Source organism: Mustelus asterias, chromosome 7 (assembly GCF_964213995.1).
Source record: "Mustelus asterias chromosome 7, sMusAst1.hap1.1, whole genome shotgun sequence".
In the NCBI taxonomy this organism is placed as follows: Eukaryota; Metazoa; Chordata; class Chondrichthyes; order Carcharhiniformes; family Triakidae; genus Mustelus; species Mustelus asterias.
In genome coordinates this window covers 14,385,715-14,405,570 of record NC_135807.1, presented here as the reverse complement: position 1 = coordinate 14,405,570, position 19,856 = coordinate 14,385,715, and the positions used below count along the sequence as shown (strand labels likewise).

Below are 19,856 nucleotides of genomic sequence, written 5' to 3'. Positions count from 1 at the left end.
AGATGGCTGGGCAGGTGATGTGCTGTAGCTGTATGATGTGGGAACTGACCGATCCCATTGCGAGCTTCAGTGACCGCATCTGCAGCAAGTGTTGGTTGCTCGAAGAACTTCAGCTCAGAATTAATGAGCTAGTATCTGAGAAGTTGAACAGGAGCAGAAAATTCCCCCTAATGAATGCCAAGCACTAGATGTAATCAGGTTATTGTGTGTTCTGTTTATTAGTTCACATGCCCCACTATACAAGAATGATAGCATTTAATTTAACTCTGAAGGTTTGACAAAAATAGTTGCCGCAGATTGCAGCCGTACAATTCTTGCAATTGAACTGTCGACATGATGGCAGTTTAAGCAGTTGACAATCTGCTGATGCTCCAGCTGTGGGTGACACAGCTGGAAACAATCTCCCCCTCCCTCACATTTAAATCAGTCACGCTGCACATTAATCAGCACCGAGACTCATGGGTAGACTGGATAATCATTTACCCAGAGCCGTTTGTGTGCAAACGATGATCGATAGTGTTCAGTGTGCCGAGAAATTAAAACACAGGTGGGGAAGGTTAAATACTTGGATCAGGATTATACATTAAACAATCAGGAGATCTGTAAAGTGGGAATCTGTAAACGCATCAGTGCATCGGAGTCTAGCCTATCTAAACCCACCGTGTCACAACATGCAGAGATGTGGTGGTGGGTGTGTTCCAGATCTCTTGGAGACCACGTTACTGTGGTAACATGCACTTTACATGCATGTTGTATTCTGGCGCTATGGATAGTGACGGTCGAGGCTCCAACATTCTGTCTATCACATGGCTGTTCCAGGAATCTCTCCTAGTCTTACCGCCTGCTATTGGGGTTTGTTCGAAGGAGGTACAGGTTGATGCTCAACCTGTTTAGCTGCATTATGAATGCACCTTCTATGGGTGGCACGGTAGCACAGTGGTTAGCACTGCTGCCTCACAGCGCCAGGGACCCGGGTTCGATTCCCGGCTTGGGTCACTGTCTGTGCGGAGTCTGCATGTTCTCCCTGTGTCTGCGTGGGTTTCCTCCGGGTCCTCCGGTTTCTTCCCAACATCCGAAAGACGTGCTGGTTAGGTGCATTGGCCATGCTATATTCTCCCTCAGTGTACCCGAATAGGCGTCAGAGTGTGGCGACTAGGGGTTTTTCACAGTAACTTCATTGCAGTGTTAATGTGAATCTACTTGTAAACTGAAATATCAAGTCCTTGGATGGGACCTGAACCCAGAACTTCTGGCTCAGAGGCAGGGACACTATCCGCTACACCACAAAACCTCCCAGGCAGAGTTTGCTGCAAGCTAAACATAAATGTAAGCGATCAGATACATAGGCCGGAATTTTAATGGCACACCTGCCCCAGAATCGGGGCAGGCGAGGTTCGCAGAACAGCATTCTCTGTTGGCCTTGGGCGGGATTTTACGAGCCTCGGGCGGGCGAGGTGGTAAAATTCCAGCAACAGGTCACAAAATGGATGAGTGAGCGCTGGAGAAGCAGTTTCAGGATGTGCTGGGGTGTGTATATAAATCAACAATCACATCACTATTTGCATAGGTTAATTCATAGAATGCCTTAGCGTTTCATTCAGGATTAGGTTTAGTTTTCTTAGTGCCCAATGTCAACCTGCTAACCTCCTCCTCTCGTCACTTTGCCCATAGTGAAACCTTTGCTCCTGTCCATCTCCCAATCCTTTGGGAAATGCATTTCTCAATCACCACACAATCTTAAAAAATAATCAATTTAACACTTAGCCTCTTGGGGGAGGGTGGAGGAGGGCAAGTTTTGGTTAACACAGTAACCATCTTTCATCTCGCTGCCTTTTCTTTAACATTTGGAAACTTGGGGAAGAATCCAAAAGTGGGTACTATTAATATAGGATATTCATCAATAAATCCAATACCTGATTGAAAAGAAACGTCTTTATCCTGACAGTGGTAAGAATGTGGGGAACGTGTTCCCACAAGAAGGCAACTAGCATGGATATATTTAAAAGGAAGCTGGATAAACATAAGAGTGAAAGGAACAGAAGATCATGTGGATGGAGTTGTCTGAGATACAGCGAGAGGAGACTCACGTGGAGTCTAATAGTCACGTGTATCAGCTGGGCTGAATGGCCTGCCCCTGTGCTATAAACTCTGAGATGAGGAGGAATTTCTGTTTTTAAAAGTAATAAAAATGGATGAATAAGGTGAAAAGAAGAAATGGAAATGGGGTGAACACCTTCGGTCCGTCCGCAAGCAGGATCCAGACCTTCCTGTCGCTTGCCACTTCAACACGGCACCCTGCTCTCCTGTCCTCGGCCTTTTGCAATGTTCAAGTGAAACCCAATGCAAACTGCAGGAACAGCATCTCACCTTGGGGACTTTACAGTCTTCCAGGCTGAACATGGAGTTCAACAACTTCAGAGCATAAACCCTCTTCTCCACCTCCACTCCATTTGGGGTGACACGGTGGCACAGTGGTTAGCACTGCTGCCTCACCACTCCGGGGACTTGGGTTCGATTCCCGGCTTGGGTCACTGTCTGTGTGGAGTTTGTACGTTCTCCCTGTGTCTGCGTGGGTTTCCTCCGGGTGCTCCGGTTTCCTCCCATAGTCCAAAGATGTTGCAGGTTAGGTGCATTGGCCGTGCTAAATTGCCCCTTAGTGTTTTGGGATGTGTAGGTTAGAGGGATTAATGGGCTAAATATGCGGGATTATGGAGATAAGGCCTAGGTGGGATTGTTGTTGGTGCAGATTGATGGGCCGAATGGCCTCTTTCTGCACTGTAGGATTTCTATGATTTCCATTTATTTTATTACATTTCTTCTTTCCTTCTTATTCAACCATTTTTATAACTTTTTATTCTTATTTTTGTTTTTCAACTTCTGAAATCTCGCTCTTCCTCTTGTCTTCCAAACCGCCCCACCCCCTGGGGCCAACTGCCACATTTCTCAGATTGTCCATTAACAATCTGTACCTCTGTTATGCCATTCACAGAAGGCGATGGCCTAGTGGTATTATCGCTCAACTATTAATCCAGAAACTCAGCTAATGTTCTGGGGACCCGGGTTCGAATCCCGCCACAGCAGCTGGTGGAATTTGAATTCAATAAAAAAAATCTGGAATTAAAAATCTACTGATGACCATGAAACCATTGTCGGAAAAGCCCATCTGGTTGACTAGTGCCCTTTAGAGAAGGAAATCTGCCGTCCTTACCCGGTCTGGCCTACATGTGACTCCAGAGCCACAGCAATGTGGTTGACTTTCAACTGCCCTCTGAAATGGCCTAGCAAGCCATTCAGTTCAAGGGCAACTAGAGATTGGCAATAAATGGTGGCCAGCCAGTGATGCCCACGTCCCATAAATGAATTTAAAAAAAACACATTCTGATCTCACAATGGATGCTCTTAGCACCTTTCTCAGCCTTTATCATCACCATTTACATTCCCTTTGTCCAATTACAGCCTCCCCAACCTCCTCCCCCCCCCAACATTCAAAATCCAAATCTCATTTGATTTTCTTTGCCTTCAGCTCTGACGAAGGGTCATCCAGACTCGAAACGTTGGCTCTATTCTCTCTCCACAGATGCTGTCAGACCTGCTGAGTTTCTCCAACATTTTCTGTTTTTGTTTCGGATTCCAGCGTCCGCAGTATTTTGCCTTAATGAAACTTAAATATTTGAATAGTGAGCAAAAGATCAGACCAGATTGCAAGTAGGCCCGTGCTGCTTGATGACAGTTCCTACACCTGTTTATGGCCCTCCATAAACAAATGTCCACTACGCAAGAGAAAAGTCCACATTGCACACAGGATATAATCATTTAAAATGAAACCAGCACTCACCACCATTACGTGTTTAAAATTCCTTATGGTGATAATCTCTTTCTGCTCTTCCTCTTCATCCTGCGCATCATATCCTTCATCCAAGTTTCCTTCCGTCTCCAGGACCTCATCCAGAATATTTGTCATTCGGCCAATCAAGTGTTCCAATGGCGGACTGAGTTCCCGCTCTTCATTATCCTTCAGGCCCCAATCCAAGGCTTTGTAAACAAGAATTCCCACAGATTCAATCACCTGTGCGGACGGAATGAAAAATCCATATTAGTGGGATGACAAAAGAATGCTTGGAAACATTGGAACAAAGTTAGACCATTCAGGCCATTGAGCCTGTCCCCAAATTTTACTGAGATTGTGACACAATTATATCTTAATTCTGCCTTAATTATAATCTTAACTACATCTCAAGTCCATCTACTTGCTTTGTTTCTAAATTCCTTAATACCCGTATCTAAAATATACGGCCTCAGTTCTTACATTTTCATTTGGCCTCAGTGGGTTTTTTTTTTAAGGGAATTTCAGATTTTCACCACCCCGTGTATGAAGAAATGCTTCCGAACATCACTCTTGATGCATAGCTCTCATTTACACTTCCTTGTTCCAGAGTCTCCCCACAAGGGAAAACATCTCCATCTACCTTATCAACTCATTTAATCATCTCAAACAACTCAATTAGGTTCCCCCATAATCTTCCGTCCTCAAGGGAATGCGTGTCTAGTCTATGAACCTGTCTTCATAATTTAACCATTTTGTTTGTTCATAGAATCCTTACAGTGCAGAAGGAGGCCATTCAGCCCATTGAGACTGCACCGACAACAATCCCACCCAGGCCCTATCCCTGTCACCCCACATATTTACACCGCCAATCCCTCCAACTTACGCATCCCGGCACATTAAGATGCAGTTTAGCATGGCCAATCAACCTAACCCGCACGTCTTGCGGACTGTGGGCGGAAACCAGAGCACCCAGAAGAAAACCCACGCAAGGAAGGGAAGAATGTGCAAACTCCGCACAAACAGTGACCCAAGCCAGAAATCGAACTCAGGTCCCTGGAGCTGTGAGGCAGCAGTGCTAACCACTGTGCCACCGTGCCACCCACCACTGTGCCACCGTGCCACCCACCACTGTGCCACCGTGCCACCCACCACTGTGCCGCCCAAGTTCAAGTAATGACTCCGGAGGCTTGTGAACATCCTTTTGGCTGATACTTCTGTCCAGTACTGAGGTCGTGCCACATTGGTCATGCTACCATTCTTAATGTATAATCAAGGCCCTATCTGACTTCTCAAATGAGTGCAGAAGATCCCATAACACTTTCCAAAGAAGAGTAGGGGACGTTGATTGATATCCTGGCCAACATTCATCCCTCAATCAGCAGCTGGTCTGCTCATTTATTTCATTGCTGTTGATGGGACCTTGCTGTGTGCAAATAGATTCAATCTCCAACAGTGGCCAAGCAGTGAACATGGTTAGATCTGTCAATTGGGTTCAGGAGTTGTAGAGCTCTGAAGGTGCTGAGGAACTGACCCTCTTTGAGGACTATCACTTTCCTGCCAGCATTTACAGCCACCTTCATCACACTGACCTCATCCAAAGGCTGTGACCACTGTCTCAAGGGGGCTGGGAAAGTCCTTAGGAAAAAGCAACTGCATTGTTGGTCTGGTATAAAGTTTATTTTATTAGTGTCACAGATCAGCTTACATTAACACTGCAATGAAGTTACTGTGTAAATCCCCTAGTCGCCACACTCCGGCGCCTGTTCGGGTACACGGAGGGAGAATTTAGAATGGCCTAACCGGCACGTCTTTCGGACTGTGGGAGGGAATCGGAGCACCCGGAGGAAACCCACACAGACACAGGGAGAACATGCAGACTCCACAGACAGCGACCCAGTGAGGCAGCAGTGCTAACCACTGTGACACCATGCCGCCCTTAATTACTTCAGTCTTTCAGCTTTTTGTTCACTCCCTCCAGCACTGAAGCACAGTAGCAGCCGTGTGCACCATCTACAAGATGCACTGCAGCTACTCACCAAAGCACCTTCCAAAACTGTGATCTCTACCACCTAGTAGGACAATGGCAGCAGACGCATGGGAACTCCACCACCTGCAAGACCACCTCCGGGTCACACACTATCCTGATCTGGAACAAATATCTCTGCCACTCACTGTCATTGAGTCAAGCTCCCTAAACTGCCTCCCCAACAGCATTGTGGGGGTACCTACACCACAAACAATACAATAGTTCAAGAGGGTGGCTCACCACCACCTTCTCGAGGGCAATTAGGGATGGGCAATATGGGTGGCACAATGGCACAGTGGTTAGCACTGCTGCCTCACAGCGTCAGGGACCCGGTTCAATTCCCAGCCTTGGGTCACTGTCTGTATTGAGCTTGCACATTCTCCCCGTGTCTGCGTGGGTTTCCTCTAGATGCTCCGGTTTCCTCCCACAGTCCAAAGATGTGTGGGTTAGGTGGATTGGCCATGCTAAATTGCCCCTTAGTGTCAGGAGGGAACTAGCTAGTGTAAATGCATGGGATTATGGGGATCGGGCCTGGGTGGGATTGTGGTCGATGCAGACGCAATGGGCCTCCTTCTGCACTGCAGGATTCTATTGGCCATCTTCAAGCACCCACAGCCTATGAATGAATATGAAGGAAAACATCCAGAACAGAAATGGCTCTGTCCTCACATGGCAATTTCTCCACCTTTTGCCATACGCCGCAACTCCAGAGGCACCTGTACCGATTTACCATAGAATCTGGCACTGAATCCAGGAGAGCTACTTTTGGTGGAAGTTAGGATTGCCAACCCTTGTCCTGGGGTTGCCTGGAATGAAAGCTGGATTATCTGGACACTGCTGTGAGGAAACCCAGGAGAAAGGTATTGGGTCATTTGTTTTTCTTTTCTCTTTGAAGACTTTTCTGTGTTTATTTGTAAAGATATTGAAGATTAGAAAAGAGGTTGTTTGAGTGGGGAAGACAGCTGGAGACTGGAGGATGTTATGAGGAAACCTCCAGAAAAACATCCAACCAGAGATGGCAGCCCTGAGGCAGGTACACTGCACAAAATACATCAGATAATAAATAACGCAAGGATGTGTTCAGTAGTTACATGGATTGCACTAATTTTACATTACAATACTCGCCAATCATTTAATAATTATCCATAAAACCATTGTCGATTGTTGTAAAAACCCATCTCGTTCACTGATGACCTTTTGAGTAGGAAATCTGCTGTCCTTATCCAGTCTGGCCTACATGTAACTCCAAACCACAACAATGTCACTGGCTCTTAAATGTCCACTGAAATGGCGTAACAAGCCACTCTGTCAGGAAAAAGATACAAAAATCTGAGGACACGTACAAACCGACTCAAGAACAGCTTCTTCCCTGCTGCCATCAAACTTTTGAATGGATCTACCTCGCATTAAGCTGATCTTTCTCTACACCCTAGCTATGATTGTAACACTACATTCTGCCCTCTCTCCTTTCCTTCTCTATGTACGGTATGTCTGTACGCTTTATCTGTATAGCGTGCAAGAAACAATACTTTTCATTGTATACTGATACATGTGATATTAATAAATCAAATCAAACCAAATCAAAGGCTACCTCAGATTATCACGGCAGAGTACAATATCTCAGAAATCTGAGCAACAGGTGAAAATAGACGTTTCACAGCACTACTGTGCAGGAGCAACACCAGTGGTAACCTTCACTATGCTACCATCAAACCAGAACAATGTTCTGCCCACCACATGCACTCTCTCCTTTCCTTCTCTATGAATGGCATGCTTTGCCTGTATAGCGTGCAAAAAACAATACCTTTCACTGTATACTAATACATGTGACAATAATAAATCAAATTAAATCAAATCAGTTCAAGGGCAATTAGGGATGGGCAATAATACTTGCCCAGACCGCAACACCCACATCCCATGAATGAATTTTAAAAAGCAAACGTGGAAAGAAGTTTGCAGCATCCTGCAACGTAGATGGACAATCCAATCCTCTAAACCGAGCCAATAACCCAAATCGACTATGGCTTCAGATGTATGGACTCACCTGAGCTGACACAGACAGGATGGGCTGAATGGCCTTCTCTTGTGTTGTAACCATGCTATAATCCTATGATTTCTGTAAAACTGAGAGAAATTTTCCTCTTCGATCTATAAACACACGTGATGGTTCCCGTTTGTATCTGAGCCAACCAATCCCATATATTCTGTTACCATGGCACATGGTCCTTTTGGAATTAACTTTCCCAAAGTGCTGTTGACTCCAACTTTTTAATGATATACAGGCAGTCACAGACTGGGTTCTCTGTTATTTTTCCCTTTTTATTTGGCACATCGATTGCTCCCTTTCTTAAAGTTATTGGCTTGTTGCTAGCCTAGATTTCCATAAGAGCCAAGTGTCTTCTAACATCCCACCCGACAGTGAATGGAGCCAGGCACATGGACCGTCACAACAGAGTTTGTTCCTGTCCTCTGCATGTCCAGTACCAGCAGCGGTTAATACATTAACTCTGATATGAACGTATAGCTGACTTCATTCTTCCCGACTCTGCGGTCGAATGTGGAATGTCCAGTGCTGCTTCGGTTCACATTTGTTCCCTCAATGAAGGCTGGAGTTTGAACCTGGGACCATGATCCTCTGTAACTTCAGAAATTCATCAAGGTTCCTTTGTCAGCACCTCCCAAACCCATGCCCCCTTCACCAACCCAGAGATGCGTGGGAATGCCACCACCTCCAAGTCACTCACCATCCTCATGCGGTTCCATGGAATGCAATTCTCCCGGCCTGCATGCTCAAGCGCAAGTCGCACTTGGGCCGGAGAATTGGAGGGAGTGACCAAAACACGGTTAGCGCCATCAAGTACCCCTTTCGGGATTCTCCCAGCCCTTGCATCCCAATATAATCTGGTTCGCGCCAATATTCATTTAAATATGCAGGGTCTGTTTGGAGCCAGATTCTCCCAGCTCCTGCTCAGCAGGAACCTGGCACGAATCGCTACTGGTCTCCACAAGCAGAGGCCAGTCACAATGGTCACACCCAGGGGGGAGCCATGGAGGCCACTGAAGCCCCCGGGTGGTTGGGGAAATTGCTGGGTAGTGCCCTAGCACTGCTCCCTGGTGTGGAGATGCCGGCTTTGGACTGGGGTAAACACAGTAAGAGTTTTAACAACTTTAACCTGGTGTTGTTAAAACTCTTACACTGCTCCCTGGAATGGCAGCATCAACTTGGCAGTGTCACCTTGGCAGTGTAGTGGGAAAGCTCAATTCCTTTAATAATCCTAAAAACCTCGAGGAAAACAGCTCTCTAAGCTTCCATAATTCCAGGGAACATCGGCCTGATTCTGTAATCTCTTCCCAGAATCTAAGCCTTGGAGCCCTGGTAACATTCTGCTCTCAGCAGGCTGCACCTTCCTGATCTTGCCGAGAGACAGTGGTGTAAGTGGTAATGAGCTAATAATCCAGACGTCCAGGCTAACGCCCTGGGACATGGGTTCAAATCCCACCAAGGCAGCTGGTGAAATTTAAATCAATTTATAAAACTCTGAAATTAAAAGCTCATCTCAGTGGTGGTGACCAAGAAACTATCATTGATTATTGTTAAAAACCGCTTTAGGGAAGGAAATCTGCCATCCTTACCTGGTCTGGCCTACATGTTCATAAGTTCAGTAAGTAGTCTCACAACACCAGGTTAAAGTTCAACAGGTTTATTTGGTAGCACAAGCTCTCGGGGCGCTGATCATCCCCTGATGAAGGAGCAGCGCTCCGAAAGCTCGTGCTACCAAATAAACCTGTTGGACTTTAACCTGGTGTTGTGAGACTACTTACTGTGCCTACCCCAATCCAACGCCGGCAACTCCACATCATGTTCATCAGTTCATAAGACATAGGAGCAGAATTAGGCCATTCGGCCTATTGCGTCCGCTCCACCTTTCGATCATGGCTGATATGCTCCTCATCCCCATTTTCCTGCCTTCTCCCCATAACCCTTCAACCCATTCCCAATTAAAAATCTGTCTAACTCCTCCTTAAATTTACTCGCTGTCCCAGCATGCACTTTGGGGTAGCTCCAGACCCAATGTGGTTCATTCTTAACTGCCCTTGAAATGGCTTTGGCAAGCGCGGCCGGAGAATCCCGCCACAAGGGTCTGAAAATCAATCGTTCCCCCCACCCCCGGGCCGTTAAAATTCCAGTAGCAGGCGGGATGGGGGAATTCTGGCCATGACGTTTACTACAGACATCCCATTCTGCAATGCATTTAAGTATCCGGCATGGGTGAGTCGGCACATAGTTAGGTCTCAGAAAATAAGCACTTTACGAAGGATTTTTATGGTTTTTTTTAACGCATCCTTTCAGAGTTTCCCTGAAGGACAATTTGGATAAAAATAGACTGAAGAATGTGGGGTAATGAAGTGTTTATAAAATGGAGAATACATTACAAAGCAAATTCTGCTGCCTCCGTCGATATCCAGAATGATTGCATTCTGAAGGATTCATCTGTATCCTAAGAAAATAAATGCTGGCTTCTCCTCATCTGTAATTGTTTACCAGACTAAATGCAATGAGTAACACGAAAGACTGTCAGACAGCCTCCAGTCAAATGTTGGAAACAGACTAACACATTTCATCGAGTGTTCAGAAGAACTGCAACAGAAGTGGAGAATACGGATTCCCATAGAAACCACAAGTACTTCGCAGTTCAAAATAAAGAAAAACTTGCATTTATAGAATAGAATCCTACAGTGCAGGAGGAGCCAATTCGGCCCATCGAGTCTGCACCGACTCTGTCAGAGGATCTTATCCAAGCTCTATCCTTGTCACCCCACGTATTTACCATGGCTAATCCACCAAACCTACACATTTTTGGACACTAATGGGCAATTTAGAATGGCCAATCCATCTAACCTGCACATCTTTGGACACTAAGGGGCAATTTAGCATGGCTAATCCACCTAACCTACACATCTTTGGACACTAAGGAGCAACTTAGAATGGCCAATCCATCTAACCTGCACATCTTTCCACCTATGATGTCCGAATAAGCTTTATTGCCAATGAGGCACTTTTTTGAAGTCTAGTCCCTGTTGTTAATGTAGGATAAGTGACAGCCAATCTTCACATGAGGTCCCACAAGCAGCAATGTGATGATGATGATAACTGGGTAATCTGGTTTCCAGCAGTGCTGTCTGTGGGATAAATATACAGGACGTACCGGGAGTGACTCGCGGTACGGAACCGGTTATGTCCACCTGAGAGGGCAGCCTGGGCCTTGGTTTACCTCATATTCAGAATTGAGAACTGGAGATCAGTGTGTGAGACAGAGCCAGCAGCACTGGCTTACTCGCTTACTTTCTATTTTATTCATTCATGGGACATGGGCGTCGCTGACTGGCCAGCATTTATTGCCCATCCCTAGTTGTCTGAGGGCAGTTGAGAGTCAACCACATTGGCTCTGGAGTCACATGTAGGCCAGACCAGGTAAGGATGGCAGATTTCCTTCCCTAAGGACATTAACGAACCGGATGGATTTTTCCGACAATCGACAATGGTTTCATGGTCATCAGTAGATTCTTAATTCCAGATATTTTTTTACTGAATTCAAATTCCAACATCTGTTATGGCAGGATTCGAACCCGGGGCCTCAGAACATTAGCTGAGTTTCTGGATTAATGGTCTAACGAAAGGTTCAGTGGAGCTGTGCGGGGGAGGTTCTTTTTACACAGAGGGTGGTGGGGGCCTGGAATGCACTGCCAAGTGAGGTGGTTGAGGCAGATACATTAGTGACATGTAAGACTTATCTGGATAGACACATGAACAGGCGAGGAATAGCGAGAGACAAGCGGTTGGTCTGGATAGGACAACATCATCGGCACAGGCTTGGAGGGCCGAGGACCCAGTTGCTGTGCTGTACTGTTCCTTGGTCTTTATAGTACCACTTGGCCATCACCTGCCCCAGGGTGTCTGGATGTTACTTGCTTCATCCTCACACAAAGAGTCTTTACGAGACGGACCTGCCAAGACTCAGCATTAGGTGTGGGGTCGTATCAGAGGTGATTAGCACTCGAGCAGAGAACATGCTCACTCCTGGGATGCGAAACGGCAAGGTCTTCACAAAGGAAGCTTGCGTTCACACATTCTGCAGCGCTGTTAAAAGCTCAAACAGCTGCCATGTATGCAGGTTCCATCGGCTCAACTCGAGAGAGACAGGTTGGACAGGCTGCAGACCCACTAGAATGTGGCCTTTCAACGTCCTCCTCCGCACATCAGTGGAAATGAATGGCCCCGAGCCCAACACCAGCGGAATAGAAACTGGGGTATAAAAATGCAGAACTATTTTACGTCTCCACACCGCGCTGTGATCGAGTTAAGTACCTTCCTACTTTCAGGTTGGCTTTTGATTAAACCGTATCCAAGTTACTTTAATAAAACTCAGCGGGAAAGGCTCTTAAAACATGAGGCCAGATTTTTTATTTTATTGAGTTGTTAAAAACCTTCCTGCCTTTTATTGACTTTGTTCACAGTAAAGTTTTAATCGGTGCCCTGTGCTCATGAATTTCTTGTTTGTGTCAAAAGACAAGCCTTTCCCTTGTGCCCCAACCCCAGCCAATCATCCCCTAGAAAAAGCATTTAGCACAGAATCCCTACAGTGCAGAAGGAGGCCATTCGGCCCATTGAGTCTGCACCGACCACAATCCCACCCAGCCCCTATCCCCACATATTTACCCTGCTGGTCCCCCGACACTAAGGGGCAATTTAGCATGGCCAATTAACCTAACCTGCACGTTTGGACTGTGGGAGGAAACCAGAGCACCCGGGGGAAACCCACACAGACACAGGGAGTATGTGCAAACTCCACACAGACAGTGACCCAAGCTGGGAATCGAACCCGGGTCCCTGGCGCTGTGAGGCAGCAGTGCTAACCACTGTGCCACCGAGCAGAAAGCGATTTGCATTAAAAGATCCGCATCACGTTTGCTTTCATGATGAACACGGGCAATTTTGTTTTCTGGATTATTCAGCTTAAATTGAACGAACCTGGTCATCAAATTTCAAATGAATCAGCAGTTTTTTCCACTCAATCCGCCGTGATTTCATTTTACCCCCAAACCACACAATAACATGTGCCCGTGCATTTCCAGTGAAGAACATGTGGAATGGAGACACTCAGTTACAATAGGACACACTGACTTGACTGATCAGCCTGATTATCTAGCCTCACACATGGAGGGCTGCACTGGGAGCTCCGAGCACAGAGCTGGGTGAGACTTGGCAAATCTACAAAAACAGAGTGACTTGTTAAACTGAGTGAGGGAGGGGCAATCTGACAAAAGTGGGAACTAGGACCAGAGGTAAGAGGATGGTGCTACGTAATTTAAACTTAGTATAGTTACGGTCATAGACACTGTTCTCTGTAGCCAGCATCGAGCCTCCCAAAGACTGTGTTGACGACCTGTTCAAGATATCTCATCTGGGCTGCAGAGGTACTTGGAGTGGGAGGAGAAAGATCCAGTTGTCGTGGTCCACGTAGGTACCAACAATATAGATAGAGCAAGGATAGAGTTTTAAAGTTTTCAAGAGTTTATTAATTAGTGTCACGAGTAGGCTTCCATTAACACTGCAATGAAGTTACTGTGAAAATCCCTAGTCACCGCCCTCCAGCGTCTGTTTGGCTACACTGAGGGAGAGTTTAGCATGGACAATGCATCTAACCAGCACGTCTTTCAGACTGTGGGAGGAAACCAGAGCACCCGGAGGAAACCCACGCAGACACGGGGAGAATGTGCAAACTCCGCACAGACAGTGACCCAAGCCAGGGTCCCTGGCGCGATGAGGCAGCAGTGCTAACCACTGTGCCACCGTGCAGCAGAGGCTCCGCTGAGGGAATAAGAACAGCTAGAGACTAAATTAAAAAGCAGAACCACAAAGAAAATAATATTGCGACTATTACTTGAGCCACGAACACTAATACATGTGACAATAATAAATCAAATCAAAAAACAATGTCTGCGTGGGTTTCCTCCGGGTGCTCTGGTTTCCTCCCACAGTCCAAATATGTGTAAGTTAGGTGGATTGGCCGTGCTAAATTGCCCCTTAGTGTCCCAAGATGTGTAGATTAGGGGGAATAGCCATGGTAAATGTGCAGGGTGATGGGAATAGGGTGGAGGGATGGCCTAGTGGGGTACTCGTTATGAGAGTCAGTGCAGTCGCAACGGGCCGACCGGCATCTTTCTGTACTGCAGGGATTCTATGTTTTTATGGTAATGCATAGTCCTGGCTCTAAAAAAGCACAGTTGGCTTCTAAATCCGCATGGATTTTGCCTGCAATCCTTTAATCTTTCCCAGTTTCTCCTCGAATACCTCTCCATATTTCCTGATGATTTTATGCAGACCCCTCTCTTTTAGTTTAATCATTCCCAACTGGTTCAACCTGATCTCTTCAAATCAATCCTTGGCCTGACAAAGGTAGCTGTGGAGATTGCTGATTATAACTCACTGCAGTCATGGTTGTCACTACTATGTTGATGGTCTCTCCGGTATGTGTGGTCAGTCTAGCTGCTGCGTTCCTCAGCCTCAGAGGTTGAACCTCTTCTTGGAGATACCTGTAGGTCTTCTCGCTCATAACAGTAGCTGATGCCCTTGTGCCTATCTCCATCTGCAGTGGCCAGTCGGTCATCAACAACCCCACTGTGATGGGGGCCCCCTTGCCCGCTACCATCTTATTTAGCGACACCATGTTTCGTTCACCTGCTGGGCAATCCTCTGTAGCAAGGCTAAAACAAATCACAGAGCATTGTGATTTTGGGTCAGCACTGGACGACACGTTAAGGGACTGATTGGTGTGTGGTGTAAACAATGCAGCTATACAGGAAAAATTGCACTGGGGCTGGATTATTTATTCTGCTGCCACTGGACAGGCCCTGCTTGTTTTTACACTTGTTTTTACACTTGTAATGTTGTCATTTATCTCAAGAGGCTTGGAATACAAAAGCAGGGATGTACTTCTGAGGCTTTATAAAGCACTGGTTAGGCCCCATTTGGAGTACTGTGAGCAATTTTGGGCCCCACACCTCAGGAAGGACATACTGGCACTGGAGCGGGTCCAGCGGAGATTCACACGGATGATCCCAGGAATGGTAGGCCTGACATACGATGAACGTCTGAGGATCGTGGGATTATATTCATTGGAGTTTAGGAGGTTGAGGGGAGATCTGATAGAAACTTACAAGATAATGAACGGCTTAGATAGGATGGACGTAGGGAAGTTGTTTCCATTAACAGGGGAGACTAGGACGCGGGGGCACAGCCTTAGAATAAAAGGGAGTCACTTTAGAACAGAGATGAGGAGAAATTTCTTCAGCCAGAGAGTGGTGGGTCTGTGGAATTCATTGCCACAGAGGGCTGTGGAGGCCGAGACGTTGAGCGTCTTCAAGACAGAAATTGATAAATTCTTGATTTCTCGAGGAATTAAGGGCTATGGGGAGAGAGCGGGTAAATGGAGTTGAAATCAACCATGATTGAATGGTGGAGTGGACTCGATGGGCCGAATGGCCTTACTTCCGCTCCTATGTCTTATGGTCTTATGGTCTTATGCCTCAGAGGTCCCCTCCTTCCATACATGAAGCTCTCTGCTTCTCAAAATCTACACGTTTCTGGGCAGTGATTCCCCCACACTGATAGCCCTCTGCATTATATCTTCTATGCTTTGTGACCCTTTCAGCTTCTGTGTTTATCTCTCGACTCTAACCAGCGTCTTCACTCCTGGCGCCACTGCTGCTCGCAGCTTCCCGCTCTAATTGGTGGACGTTGTCCCTTTGTAGCATCTGGGCACTATTCTCGGTGCTATCCATCGCTGACATCATTTCCAGCACCTTTTGTGAAGTTATCTCTGATTCAGCTAACAATTCTTTCTGTATAGCTGCATTGTTGACACCACACACCAATCAGTCCCTTAACATGTCATTCAATGCTGACCCAAAATCACAATGCTCTGATTCGCTTTAGCCTTGCTACAAAGGCTGCAATGGTCTCCCCAGGAGCTCTCTGCATTGAGTTAAATTTGTATCTTTGTAATATAACTGAGGAGTTAGATTGGTAATGCCCCTTTGCTAGCCCAATGAACTCTGTATTTGTTTTCCTGTCAGGAGCATCCAGGGATGTTAAACTTTGGATCAAATTATACATCTGGGTCCTACATACAGTCAGCAACATAACTTTCTTCTTATCCTGCCCCTCTATTCCATTAGCATGGAAAAAATATTCCAAACGTTCCACATACTGTATCCACTCTTCTGTAGTAGTGGCGAAAGCTTCTATTTTTATGAAGAGAGGCACGTCTACTGTTTTCTTTTGCAGGCTGGACTCGATTGGACTTGTTCTTGCAAATTAACTTTCCTTCAAATTTTTCTTTGTAATCTGAGTTGCTGTTGTTTGCCTCGTCGCCAACGTAGTAAATGCAATAATTGGCGACCACCAGTTAGCTAACAAACAGCAACAGGTTTATTACTATTTCCAACGATATACAACACGCTATAATCGAGGTTTTCAATCTCAGCTCTGGGATCACCTGACTGCAAAAGCCAATGCTTTGCCTGGAGATCTTCGTACTCATTCCCCATTGGGCGGTGAGGTCACATGACCCTTCCAATGCACGCCCCTTAAAGGAGCCAACCACTACACAAGACAAACGAGTTACAAATTGATCTGAAATCAAGCCAAATCCATCCAGTGAATATAATCTAGACCTTAAGTAAATCTGGGTTGTATCTATAATTATATCACTATAAACAAATGTGCGGAGTCTGCACATTCTCCCCGTGTCTGCATAGGTTTCCTCCGGGTGCTCCGGTTTCCTCCCACAGTCCGAAAGACGTGCTGGTTAGGGTGCATTGGCCGTGCTAAATTCTCCCTCAGTGTGCCCGGACAGGCACCGGAGTGTGGCGGCTCGGGGATTCTCACAATAACTTCATTGCAGTGTTAATGTAAACCTACTTGTGACACTAATAAATAAACTTTAAACTTAAATCACTAGAAAGTCGAAATGCCAGCTACAAGCTTTGGCTGGACCGTAACCTGTAGGGGTTTCTGGTATGCACGCCTCTCTCTGCACCGGAGTGAATTCAGGCAGCATCATGGAGTTGGATTGCAAGTTAGAGACACATGGACATGTCAGGGAAGGGGATGATTTTGGTATGTTTCTCCAGAACAGCAACACCTTCCAGGAAAACAGAGGCACAGGAAGAGGAGAACAGTTAGCCAGCTGCATGTAAGCAATAATCTCAAAGCATGGGAACATCAATCTAACATTTATCTATTTATCTAATATTCTGATCAAATTCAATGCAATCTGATTGAATGGAACAACATTACTACATGCCAGAAGGTTAACTTCAAGGAGTTGACAGAGACGGATTACAACAGGCTGGTCTCACATAAATTACAGATGAACAATGAGAGGTGTTCAAAGATAATTCAGTAATTTAGTACAGGGACAGCATATACCCCTAAGGATCAGAAGTACGAACTATCATAGAGTGCCTACAGTGCAGGAGGAGGCCATTCGGCCCATCGAGCCTGCACTGACCACAACCTCACCCAGACCCTATTCCCGTAACCCCTCATATTTACCCTGCTAATCCCCCTGACACTAAGTTTAATTTAGCATGGCCAATCAGCCTAACACACATCATTGGACTGTGGAAGGAAACCCACGCAGACACGGGGAGAATGTGCAAACTCCACACAGACAGTGACCCGAGGCCGGAATTGAACCCGGGTCCCTGGCGCTGTGAGGCAGCAGTGCTAACCACTGTGCCACCGTGCCGCCCCTACACTTATGAATAACTATATTTATGAATAACTTAGACAGCACAATAGAGAGTCATATATCTGAACTTGTGGGTGACACATGGATTAATGGAAGTGTAGATGGGAGCGTAAAATCACAAGGACATCGATAGGTTAAGGCTTTCTTTTTATTAAAGATAAAGTGTTCAAATTGAAGGGAAAACAGAAGACAATGAAACTGCTGGCTGGATTCTGAAATGGGAGTATATGGGAACATGTATATGTTCCTGGTTGGTATATCACAGAACATACTGACAAAACTGTTTGGAAATTCTGCAACTCAAAGGAATTAAAGGAATCCCAGAACAGCATCTTGTTCCATGGATTATAAATTGTAATGAAAACAGACAGACTTGTGGTTTTTAAATGTCACTGAATTATGATTCCTCTTGCATGCAACTGTCATTCCCAAACTGAACATTGACGCCAGAGAAATATTATTTTTGATTTGATTTATTATTGTCACATGTATTATCACACAGTGAAAAGTATTGTTTCTTGCGCGCTATACAGACAAAACATACCGTTCATAGAGAAGGAAAAGAGAGAGTGCAGAATGTAGTGTTATAGTCATAGCTAGGGTGTAAAAGAGTTAGAGTTTTAGAAGCATAGAATGAGAGTACAAGATAGAATTAGAGGGTATGCTGGGCATAGAAGTCACAACGCTCCAGCGCCATTTTGGCATAGGTCTCTCGTTCATAGAATAGAATCCCTACAGTGCAGAACAGGCCATTCAGCCCATCAAGTCTGCACTGACTTTCTGACAGAGTACCTTACCCAGGACCTCTCTCCCGCCATATCCCTGTAACCCCATACATTTCCCATGGCTCATCCATCTAAATTGCATATCTCAGGACACTAAGGGGCAACTTAGCATGGCTAATCCGCACAACCTTGGAGGAAACCCGTGCACCCGGAGGAAACCCACGTAAACATGGGGAGAACGTGCAGACTCCACACAGACAGTGACCCAAGACTGGAATCGAACCCGGGTCTCTGGCACTGAGAGGCAGCAGTGCTAACCACTGTGCCTCCGTGCTACCTTCCTGATTTATATTGGCTCCTCCTCCCCCAGTGCCTCAAATTTTAATGCCTCATCCTCATTTCTTCATGATCACTCCTCACTTTCCTATAAGCCCCTCAACCCTCCTTTCTGCTGGCTCATTTTGCCTCAGAATCAGCAAACAGTACTTTCAGTTGTCTAGGACTATAAGGCCATAAAACTATAAGATATAGGTACAGAAATGGACCATTCAGCCCATTGAGTCTGCTCTGCCATTCAATCATGACTGATATGATTCTCATCCCCATTCTCCTGCCTTCTGCCCGTAACCCTTGATCCCCTTATTTGATCAAGAACCTATCTATCTCTGTTTTAAAGGCACTCAATGACCTGGCCTCCACAGATTCACCACTCTCTGGCTGAAGAAATTCCTCCTCATCTCAGCTTTAAAGGATCGTCTCTTCACTCTGAGGTTGTGCCCTCGAGTTCTAGTCTCTCTTACTAGTGGAAACATCCTCTCCACGTCCACTCTATCCAGGCCTTCTCAGTATTCTGTAAGTTTCAATCAGATCCCCCCTCATCCTTCTAAACTCCATTGAGTACAGACCCAGAGTCCTCAACATCTCCTCATATGACAAACGATATCGCTCTTCCTTTAAAATGTGCCTTGGACCAGTCACCCCTTCGGACACCTGCTTCTTTGGCTCAGTGTCAATTTTTGGATTACACCTCAGTAAAAATGTCTGTTATATATTTTTGCATTATCTGTAAACATCTGTCAAGAGCTAGGAACAAATTAACTGGGAACTAACTGTTACGTACAAGTGTTCCAGGGTTCACAATTCACGGCTGCACCAGAGACTGCTGTGACATGTTAGAGAACCAGGTCAAACTGGTCCTTCTTTTGTACAGCATAAAAAGGGGGCCGGTTAAAAGAGTTCTGATCTTTCCAAGCTTGCAGTTTGATGACTACCAACATCTGGCAACCAAGAGACAACAATTAAGAGCACACTGCAATACCTTTGGGATATTTCCCTGTTAAGATATGCAAGTTGTTATTGTATCTGCTGGTATGCTGCAGGAGGTGAAGCTTTTTCCATGCTTTTAAGCATGAAGCAGCCCAAACACAGGTGAAAAATTCTCATCAGGAAGGATTACACAC

At 45.8% G+C, this 19,856-nt stretch overlaps 1 protein-coding gene across 3 annotated transcripts in view; it reads right to left on the bottom strand.

Annotated features, from left to right (window-relative positions):
• LOC144495572 (protein spire homolog 1-like) overlaps positions 1 to 19,856 on the bottom strand; it is a 266,677-nt gene that overhangs the window by 137,404 nt on the left and 109,417 nt on the right. For all 3 annotated transcript variants that reach the window (XM_078215700.1, XM_078215699.1, XM_078215701.1), the window contains exon 3: positions 3,836 to 4,066. In XM_078215700.1, the coding sequence (XP_078071826.1) occupies positions 3,836 to 4,066 (231 nt within the window). The remainder of the gene's footprint in view (positions 1 to 3,835; positions 4,067 to 19,856) is intronic.